The sequence below is a fragment of the Silurus meridionalis genome, chromosome 10 (assembly GCF_014805685.1).
Source record: "Silurus meridionalis isolate SWU-2019-XX chromosome 10, ASM1480568v1, whole genome shotgun sequence".
Classification (NCBI taxonomy): Eukaryota; Metazoa; Chordata; class Actinopteri; order Siluriformes; family Siluridae; genus Silurus; species Silurus meridionalis.
Window position 1 is genome coordinate 12,222,859 of NC_060893.1, and position 10,503 is coordinate 12,233,361.

General features: G+C 37.8%; 1 protein-coding gene across 1 annotated transcript; it reads right to left on the reverse strand.

Moving 5' to 3' along the window:
* Nucleotides 1-7,510: 7,510 nt before the first annotated feature.
* Nucleotides 7,511-10,243, reverse strand: irx3b (iroquois homeobox 3b). The gene is made up of 2 exons (XM_046859693.1): nucleotides 9,877-10,243; nucleotides 7,511-9,337 (listed from the first exon to the last, which is right to left on the reverse strand). The coding sequence occupies exons 1-2, from the start codon at nucleotides 10,084-10,086 to the stop codon at nucleotides 8,441-8,443; spliced, it is 1,107 nt and encodes a 368-aa protein (XP_046715649.1). The 5' UTR covers nucleotides 10,087-10,243; the 3' UTR covers nucleotides 7,511-8,440.
* Between the last annotated feature and the right edge of the window lie 260 nt (nucleotides 10,244-10,503).

Here is a 10,503-nt window from a genome sequence, read left to right on the forward strand (position 1 = left end):
CCTATTTAGATGTTTGCGTTGTCTTCACTGCACTTCTAAGTCATTATGGATCAGAGGGCTCTCAGGCTGTTGCTAGAAACAGCCGTGCTGCGTGGAAGCATTCCTATCACAGGCTGTCACAACTTTGACACACTTTTAGAAAAAGCTCTGCGTTTGTGCCTCAAAATGATGCATATGTTGTCTGTGTGATAATAACAACATTATAGATGTGTAATAGACATTGGTTGCTTTTTATAATTTATTTCATTCACACTTTTCCTCAAGCTATAAACTCAAAACACTCCACATAAGACTGACAGCTAGAATGAACTGCGTTTGATCAGGAGTTTTCTATTAGAGATCATGCTCATATTTTTCCGCTCTTAACGTATGACATTGGTCCTGTCCACCTGCAGTAGACCAAATGTCCTTTCATTAAATATTCATACAGATGATGCCTGTAATGATTTTCTGTCACCTTGTGTCTGTGCAACTTATAGTTTCACTCCATTTTCTTCTATGTCACATGCTATTGAAGTCAGTTAGCATGAAACTGGAATGGCTTTTAGCTCTGTACTTGCAGAAGTTTAAAATCAATGCTGTCACATATGGAGTGTAAGATGCAGTCAGTATGCAAACAGGGCCTTTCTTTGTCTGGCCATGCCTCTATATACAGTACTGCTTGGTTTTTTTTACTCTACAATATCACATTGAATAAACAGAACTCAAAGGAAATGCTAACATGCTTATTTATAGCTTAGCTTTATGTATTAATCTTTTTGCTGTTGGTCAAGTTGCTCAGTGTCATGGCCTGCATTTTTAATGAGCATTTTGTCACACCTCTTTGTTTCATGCCATTTATATAGACTATATATATATATAACTATATATATGAACACAGGCAACCTCACATGTAGAAGATTTTCATATTCTTCTAAGTCTGCAATGGACTCATGTTGTGTATAATGTATTTTTGACATATCCTCTTATCTCCAAAGTCATGTATAATTCTTTATCATCAATAGACAACTTAGATCTAGAAGACATTAATACTGTAAACGATTTGCATGTCCTCTGTTTGATCCAAATACACCTGTTTAGCTTCACCAACCAGTGCTGCCTCAGGGAGGATAGTCTCTTCTCGGTTTTGACATCTTTGTTTCATCATAATCTCTCAAGACATTTTTCCCTGTCACAGAGGCTCATTACTGTGCAATCCTTTCAGAGATGGCCCTTAGTCATCAAGATTCAACATAAAGTGCTCAGATGTTAGAGCACATGGAATGACAATAAATAGATTAATTTCTAATTCATAAAACAATGCATATAATACTGATGAATCTGCATTAGTGCCATAAAACAGGTCCCACCTTTTTTTTTTAAATAAGTCACTTATTTCTTATGACATATGATTAATCCCAGTGTACTCTCTATGTGCACTCTGATGACATTAAACTCACAGCTATGACTAGTTTTTTTTTTAAATCCCTTAATAAGCAAACGGCTTATTTTACTGCTCAATTTACATGATCAGTGTGACTTTGACCACACAAAAGAACCATATATGATTGTTGCATAATAAGCTTTTGGTGGGATTTACATATGCTTGTATCATGATCTGTTTTGCCAGTACACTTTTGAATGAGGTCTAATGTGGATATAGTGTGTAATGTAAACGTAAGCAGTTTTTTAGATTTAAATACTACAGAATAATATAGGACATTTATTGCACCTCATAATCTTATAAATCTACATTTATATTTTTTGTCTGTTGTGTAGTAACAGCCAGGTTGGAAAAGGGCTAAACTGTGATTAATGTTTCTTTCTTTTTTTTTTTTTCTCGTCTCACTATTTTTACTTCACAGAACACGTTTTTTATTTATTGTATAGTGTTATGTGTGTATGTTAGGAAATCAAACTCAGTATTACCTGTAAAATAATACACTAACTTTATATGCAGTATATAAAATGAAATTGTAAATGATTGTGTGATGGCTTGCAGGGCGGAGGGAGGAGGGGAGATGATGTGTCTGTTATAAGTGCTACACAAATAAAAGAAAATCGATTAGAAATTTTCCTACTGAAAAGATTTGATTAAACTTTAGCCATTACTTCAGCGCCTGCAGTTTTATTTCACTAAGTGCAACTTATCAGTTCCACTTCTGCCACATTAGTGGGTGTTGACCTCATGACTGGGCTCATTAAACACTGTTTATGTAGCCAGCAGCCTCTGGGCACGCTTATTCTTATGCATTTGACAAATGGACAAATGTTGTTGTCCATCAGCTTTGACACCTCTGGTGTGTGTGTTTTATTGGCAATACAAGGATCTAGAGTTCTTTATAGCTTTGTAACAACATAACACATTAATCTCATGGTTTTAAAAGATGTCTAGAGTTTTTTGGAAATAAATATTAGATATTCTCAGATATTTTATATTTTACACAAAAATATATTTATTTTGTTTTACACTTTTTTGTTTTAAATCTAACCATTTTATACTTTTTTAAAGATACACAATAATTCCTTTTTCATTATATGGATGTACAGCATCTGTTTTTATTTGTTTGTTTTTTTACTCTCTAATGTATGGTGATGGTTTTAATGCTATGCTGAATTTCAGTTCAGTTTCTGTAGAGAATCTAAATATTTGGTAAAGCGTAAAGCCCCATAATTCATTCTATATAAATTATGTGCATTTCGCATAATATAAGGCTAATACTGTACTATACCGATTTCTTTTTTATGTTCATACAAAGTTTTCTGCTAGGAGACTATATTTGATATTTAAGAGTCTTGAGTGTCACTCCTTCGAACAGTCATGCTTTCGTTCTGCTTATTCCAGTGTCCCTTTATGTGATACAAGGCTGAAGGAGCAAAAATGCACATCAATTTTTATTTTGTCTTTCTTTTTCAAATGCAGTGCAACCAAATGCATTTGCACTTTTCAGTAATAATAGTCATAAATATGAATGTGACCAGAGATGCCCATGCCTCTGTGACGTTCTTTTGATTCTCCCTCAGAGATGCTTTTTATACAATAGAATTTTAGCACATTTATTACCGTCTGTCGAGTTTGTTGAAACAGTCTGATTCATAACCACTGATGTACTCTGATGCCACTGGAGGATGTGAAAGAGGCATCTGAAAGGAATCTATTTGGCATCTCCGCTCTTTTGTCTGCCATTCTCTTGGAAAAAGGGCCTGGAGCTTTTGTATCCACCTTTCTTATTCTCCACCTCCAGTTTTCTCTTCTCAATGCCCCTTTGCTTTGTCAGGGGAATCATTACTGCTTTAGTGAATATTTCATACACTTCAATACCTCTCCTCTTATTCACCTGACAAATACGGCCTCTCATCCACCCACGAGCGCAGCAAATAAATAAAACACATCCTACTGAGAAACCTGGACAGCCCATTGTGTTTGTCTGTAACTTCTTCTTTTTCTCAAGCACTGGTCCTGCACAGTTGCAGCTGGAATGGTAGATTCTTTATGTTACCATGGGCCATAACAGCATGGCCTTTCATATAATAAGAGCTTTAATGAAATATTCTCTTTCTCGAACTCAGCACGATGTCCATTTGATAAAATGTTTTGAAAGTTGTGTATTTTCTTTTGAAACTGACCATCACTCATGTTTTGTGTTCCTGCATCCCTGCCAGGCTTCAGGGAAAGGAAGGAGCAAGAAAAAGCTTCTGAAGAAAGTTCCATCTTTAAGAATAAAAATTTATATGGAGACATCATAGCACTTTTGCTCAACCTAAACTTAAGTGTGCCGAACTGAAATCCTGACTCCAACACTAGTTCAGACTTTTCGCTTTTCTGTGATTGTAATTGCATTACACCATCTTATCAAACCAGCTCCCAGAAGAAGCAATGGTATTGAGACATTTCCAAGTGAATATAAATAATGTTTAGATTCGCTAAAGCTGGCAGCATGTTAGAACTAGTTTATTCACTTGGTGAAACAAGCTCATATTTAATTTAAACTGAATTCCTCAGCGTCCTCTGGCTATACAATATTTTTTTTTCCCAGGTATATGGCAAGAGAAAGGATAGCCTAAGGGTTGTATACTACTTTCAAAGCCTTTTGAGATTTCCCCTGTCCTCTTGTTGCTATCTTTTTTTGCTTTCCTTCATGACCAAACCTTTTGTTAGCTTGCCCTTGGTCTCAGACCGCCCTTGGTCTTACATGTGTAGCTGTAATTATGAATGAGGCGAATAAGTTTTACAAACCATCCACTCTTTTTCTGTCCCCTCTGCTGTCAAATAAAAGACAGATGTATATTAAAGTATTGATTTGCAACAGAAATGTGATTTATCTGTCACTGAACTACAGTCAATGTAAAATGTTCTGGACATCCCTTTATAAACAAAAAGCTCTCCAGACCAGGGTTGAAGGGTCTTAGATTCCTATCTAGTCATGTTTAACTCTCTTATTGATTTTACTGTATGTCTCAAGCCAAATTATGTGAAAACCCTTGTACAAGCTCAAATTAAGTAATGCATGTCTGTGCTACAGCTGTCCTCCTGCCCACCTTGTTGGTTTTTCATTAGAGTGTGTGTGTCAGACCCAACACAAGGGCCAGGCATGTTCCTCCAGCTAGCAGGCCACACCTCATCCTCTGTCCAAAAGACAAGTCACATACTGGGACACAAATGATCTAGTGGCTTGGTTAGTCTGGTGCTATTTTAGTGGGACCATGTGAAGGGTGTTGGACAGCTGCAGTGGTTGTGCACACATGTGTTTGAGAGCTTGCTGTGACAGGGTGTCAGGAAGAGAAAGAGAGTGAGAAAGAAATGGTATGCACTTAAAAGAAAAACAGCTCCAGGTAGAGCTTGTTCCTTTGGATCACAATCCTGCCAAAGAATGAATTTAAAGAACCAGTAAGCTATTAAGGCTGAAGTAACACCTTCAGACAGCAGAAAGATTCAAGGGCTTTATTCTTAAATGCACCTTTCTTTAGACAATGAAATTCTCAGTTTGCTTATTCTCATGTAAGTTAAGAAAATATGAATTAAAGAAAAAAGACCAATATTAAAATGTTTGCTAAATGTTTTACAGAAATTGTACAGCGACTCTTAAAAAATGTAATTTCTCAAAAATTTTCATCGTTAAAGCAACAGTTACTTTTACTATACATGAATGAGAGTAATCAATTTTAAACCCATTAATTAGATTGGATGTGGATTTTACCTCAACATTCCATTCTCTGTTTGTTTATCTCTGTTTCTAAAAAATATCATCTACTCACTTGCGTAAAATGTTTAACAAAGATCATAATCTTCCAACTGTGTATTTCTACCAACTCATGAATCCATCCTGAACATGAAGTGAGGAGGACTCTTGGGAATTCTTGGAGGTTGACATTTTAATACAGGTAATTACATCCCAATCTTCCTGTGTATCCACCTGTAAAATTATATTAGCTATGCGATTTCCCATGGTCATAAGGGGTGAAGCTCTATGAGAGAGTCCTATTTTCAGTGTTTGATTGTTTAATTGTATGGTGATCTAAGGTCTTACACATTTCTCAAGGTCATGGGAGTTTCCAGTGTGGGTGCTATGAATATTGCAATGAAACGAGGTGGGAAGTCTGGGATATTTGTCTTGCTCTAGGTGGATTTTTATGCTTTCAGCTGAGATGAGTAAAAATATAATTTCTAGAGTCTGTAGTTAAAAAAATGTCTGACAGTAAATCTCATAGATGTGCCACACATTATTGGGATTGCTATCACTTATCAGTGCGTGTGTGTGTGTGTGTGGGTGTGTGTGTGTGTGTGTGTGTGTGTGTGTGTGTGTGTGTGTGTGTGTGTGTGCATATTTTAAGTGGTGATTTTTCATACATAAAAGCCCCAAATACAAATAATGCGGCACATGAAATATAGGCCAGAACAAAGAAGAACAGGGACAGCTGTGAAGCTGAAATAAAGATTCATACTGCGTTACTCATTGACTTCAGCTCACAGCTTGGCCAGCAGCCACCATGCTGAAACTGGCACCACTATGTTAGATGACTGCCAGCACATTTTCTCAAGTGACGAAGAAACTGTGTCTTATTAGTTCACACACTGTGTCTAAATTCTGGGCCTTTATAATGAATAATGTGCAGCCTTGCAAACAATATGAGAAGTTGTTTTCCCATCTCCTCTTAGTTAACTGACTAATTGTCAGGTTAGCATTTACTTACTTTGAACATTCAACACTAGCCGAGTTCAATATCAGCTGCTATTTCAGTGTGCTACCAGGAAATGTCCTTAAGCCCTCCTTCACTCCCATCTGTAATAGCTGTGTTCCTCATAAGCCAGCACCTTGCATCAGCCAAATTGTGAGTACATGTAGAACAGGCCAGTGTAAATGTCAAGTGGAATAAGAACTCTCTGGCCTCTAAGGCTTTCGCCTTTACCCTTGACAAAGCGGAACTATTACCATAATTGTCCTGTAACTTTTCCTGAAAGGGCTTGTGGGAGTAGAGAGAGGAATTTTCGAGCTGGTGATGGGTGAATGGTGCAGGCCCCCTGTCTGCCCTCCTGTTCCTGCATCCAGACGATTCCCTATTGTGTTACATTGAATGCAGTCTCCTTTAGAAAGCTCACTCATAAACGGCCATGAAATCTGGGCCTCCTCCCTCTCTATACAGCCTGTCCACCCGAGTGACACGTCCACTGCCTTTTTGTCCTCTGCTTTTCTCACCCAACCAAAAGCTCTAAAAGCACAATGACTTCAACGTTTGACATCTTTTATGTTGTTTAGCATGTTTCTAATAAGAAAACTTTATTTTATCAATAAAGAGTCAATTTGTTTATTAATATTTGTGGGTAATATGTTGTCAGATATGCTAATTTGTGGGGTTTGATGTGACAGTATAATTGTATTAGAAAAAATAACTCAATAAAGTTTAATGGGAAAAGGGAAAAGTTATTTTCTTTCTTTTAACCCGGAAAATTTGCTTATATTTAATGTACTCACTTCACTATGTGGGGAAATCTAGCGAACACTGTGGACTTCCTGTAGAGGGAGCTCTAATGTAAAGTACCCCAACTGTTCCCACAGCAAACATCTTCCTCTTGATCCTTGCGAGAGCCTTTTAATAATGACTTTATGAACTCTAGCGTCTTATAAAGGCTTCATCCGCTTAACATTATTAAATATAATTTCTGAAACTTTTAAAATTCAAGACCAGTGCAGATTAAATGGATGAATTTGTATAAAGTTGTTGTTTTTTCCCAAATATTGCAGTTTGCAGAAATTTAAAATGCAAAAGATATTTATACGTAAGGACCTAACTTTCACTTTTTTTTTCCTTTTCCAAAAAAACAGTCAACTGTGTGATTTAGACACTAAAATAGTTACTTTATGCTCAACTTCTGTATCCTACATTCTACTAATACTTTAAATTGTTACTGTTATTGTTATTGTTATTATTATTATTATTATTATTATTATTATTATTATTATTATTATTATTGTTGTTGTTGTTGTTGTTGTTGTTGTTGATGTTTTTACCGAACGCCATTAAATCACAAATATAACATGTTTTCATTTTAATATCTTTTAAAAAATAGTTTTGTACAATAGTTTACGTAGGTCAACTTAATTTCTCATTTACAAAACAATTAACATAAAGGGAAATTCATTGTGTAATGTACACAAATTCTAAAAGACCCGAGTTTAATTTTTGATTTACAAAATATGAATTTATCACGTGGTGAATAATAGATGCGAGAAAAGTTTTCAATATTGGCCGAGGTGTTGCACTGTTTTGTTTGTTTGGTTGTTTGTTTTTGTTTTTTTAAACTAATACAAAACAAAAGTTTTTTACATAATTAAAAAATAAAAGCATTCAGAAAAAAAAAAACAGCAAAATTAATGTCAAATTAATATCAAAATACTGAAAAAGAAATCGTAATCATTTAGACAATTTGTGTGGGAAAAAAAATGTGGCTCAGAAAAAAATAATAGGATTTTTGAAATAATATTTCGTTTGAGACTATTTGTTTAAAACAGGATATGCATCTCATCAGTGTTTCAAAGGCACCATTCTATTTTTTCCCATGTCAGAATGTGAATTCTTGTGAATTTTCATGTGAATATCAACCCCCTCAGAATGCCACTAATTTGCTGTAGTGTGTTTGTCCCTCAAACATTTTCATTCTGTTAAATAAACACAGCGAAAAGGTGGATAAGTTAGCAATATAAACATTTACTCTATTATACTCTCATATGAAGGGAAGTGCTAGGCAACATCCTTAGCTATGTTACAAATTCAAACCTCATTTATGTAAAAAAAAATCAATAGACACTTTCTCTTATTTTGTCCAACAACAACAAAAAAAAAAATCAGTGTTTTTGACGCGGAAATGAAGTATTGCATTGATCCATGCGGAGAATGTAAAATAGAAAAAAACACGACGAAAAATATTTATTTCACTGTCCATTATAGTCTATAACGAAGATGCTCATGAGGAGTGAGTCCTGGCGTCTGCGTGCTTGTTAATCATAACGTTGTTGTTCGGCTGTTTAAGTCCAAAGTAATGGTGTGTTAATGCGAGCTGCTGAGCAGAAATGGCCATTTTGGTCCAGTTGTGCAGGTTCCCCGCAGAGCTCTGCACAGCAGTCCTGCTCATTACTGCAGACTTTCTCGGATGATCTGGCGTCGTTGCTGTTTCAGCCAAAGACCAAATTTTGGGCTTTTGTGGTGGGTTTAGATTCCTCAAAGGCTCTACTATGGGGCTTTTCCTGCCCTCATCCCTCTGTCCCTCAACGCAGATGTCTCTGTCTTTCATCCCGCTGCTTTTTACGAAACTTTTCTCCTGTCCCTGTGTGTCCTCAAACCCATCTGACGCGTCTGAGTCACTCCTGTCCGTTTCCGTGATTTTTGATTCCGATCTCAGCTCATCCCGACAGTCGGAGTCGTCCTTGGTTTCGATGTTCTCCGTGTCGATGTTCTCCAGGTCGATCTCCTCGTCGTCGTCCTCATCCCGTTTGTCCTCCTCCTCGCCCTCGTTGTCGCTCGCGTAAACGTTTCCCTCCTCGTCCGGTTGTGTTTTTGTCACCCAGGTCATCTTGTTCTCCTTCTTCAGTCTCCGGCGCGCGTTGGCGAACCAGGTGGACACTTGAGTGAGGGTCATTTTGGTGATGATGGCCAGCATGATCTTCTCGCCCTTGGTAGGATACGGGTTCTTCCTATGCTCGCTCAACCAGGCTTTCAGAGTACTTGTGCTTTCACGGGTGGCGTTTTTCGGGCGAGACGCGTCTCCATATTGATACTGGCTGTACGGGAAGAAAGCTGGATGCGCAGCAGGAAAGCCTGGGTGCTGCATCCCGGGACTGTCTTTCAGCTCGTATGGACTGGCCTGGACACACACACACAGGTACACACACACGAGAGACACGTTTAGAAAATGGACCACATTCTCACATTTCTTACACACCAAATTCCTCAAGTTTGATTAAAACCAGTGAAGGATATATGGAATATATATGGAATATGGAAGGAATTGCAATGCTTCCTGTAACTGTTTTCCAAATATTCTTAAAAAACAATACTAAAGTAAAAACTCTTTTTTTTTAAGCGAATAATGTCGAATTATTTTACAATAACACACCCTTGTTGTTGTTGTTATCATGCTATGATTATGGCATGGTATTGACACCGCTGTAAAGTGTTTGTGTTTTCTGTACACGCGTTAAGTATATTTACTCTGCGTATTTTGATCATGTAAAAAATCATTTTTTCTTTATCTTTTTACGATGCAGTTTCTGTTTATTCAGTCTTAGTTTAATAATTAAACTTTGACCTTTTTTTTTTCTTTTCTTCAAATAACGCATTAGAGGTGAACCAGTCCTCAGCAATGTTGATCGGAAACCGCGTTAACGAGCATAAATAACTCACCAGGTGGTTGAGCACGGACACGTCGCTGGAGTAGGGCAGAAAGGCGCTGTAGGTCTGGCTGGCGCTGAATGGAGATCCGTACATAGAGAGGGAGTTGGAGATGCTGCTGGTGGGACTGAGCTCTGCACCCACACGGCCCGCCAGCATTCCAGCCCGATCAGTGGGATACAGCGCTCTCACATACTTATAGCCGAGCTGCGGGAGAGCCATGGTGCTACAGTCGAGGTCCCAGCACCTGAACACAAGCGCACTGTCCCCTCTGACACCGCTGATCCACGTGAAAGCGCGCAATGAAAAGTGTTCAGCCGATGAGCGCCCCTCTCTCACTCGCTTATTGATCCGGGTGGACTGAGGTCAGGTCCTCCCAGATTGCTTCTGATTGCTCCGAGCCCTTGGTGTGATTGACATTTCTAGTCTCTCGGTAGCCCCTCCCATTTCTTGAACACACCACTCGTTTCTCTCTCTCTCTCTCTCTCTCTCTCTCTCTCTCTCTCTCTCTCACACACACACACACACACACAGCTCGTCGCCGTGACTATTAGGCAATATCCTATTATCTCATAATCATATCAAAATAATATTTAGCCCACAAACGAATCGAATAAACACAATTTTCTACATTGCAGC

Excerpts from the sequence above, each read along its gene's own strand:
- irx3b (XM_046859693.1), bottom strand. The coding sequence starts at position 10,086 with ATGGCTCTCCCGCAGCTCGGCTATAAGTATGTGAGAGCGCTGTATCCC. Across the intron at positions 9,338-9,876 it reads TGTCCGTGCTCAACCACCTG|GCCAGTCCATACGAGCTGAA; the intron begins GTGAGTTATTTA and ends GTGTGTGTCCAG.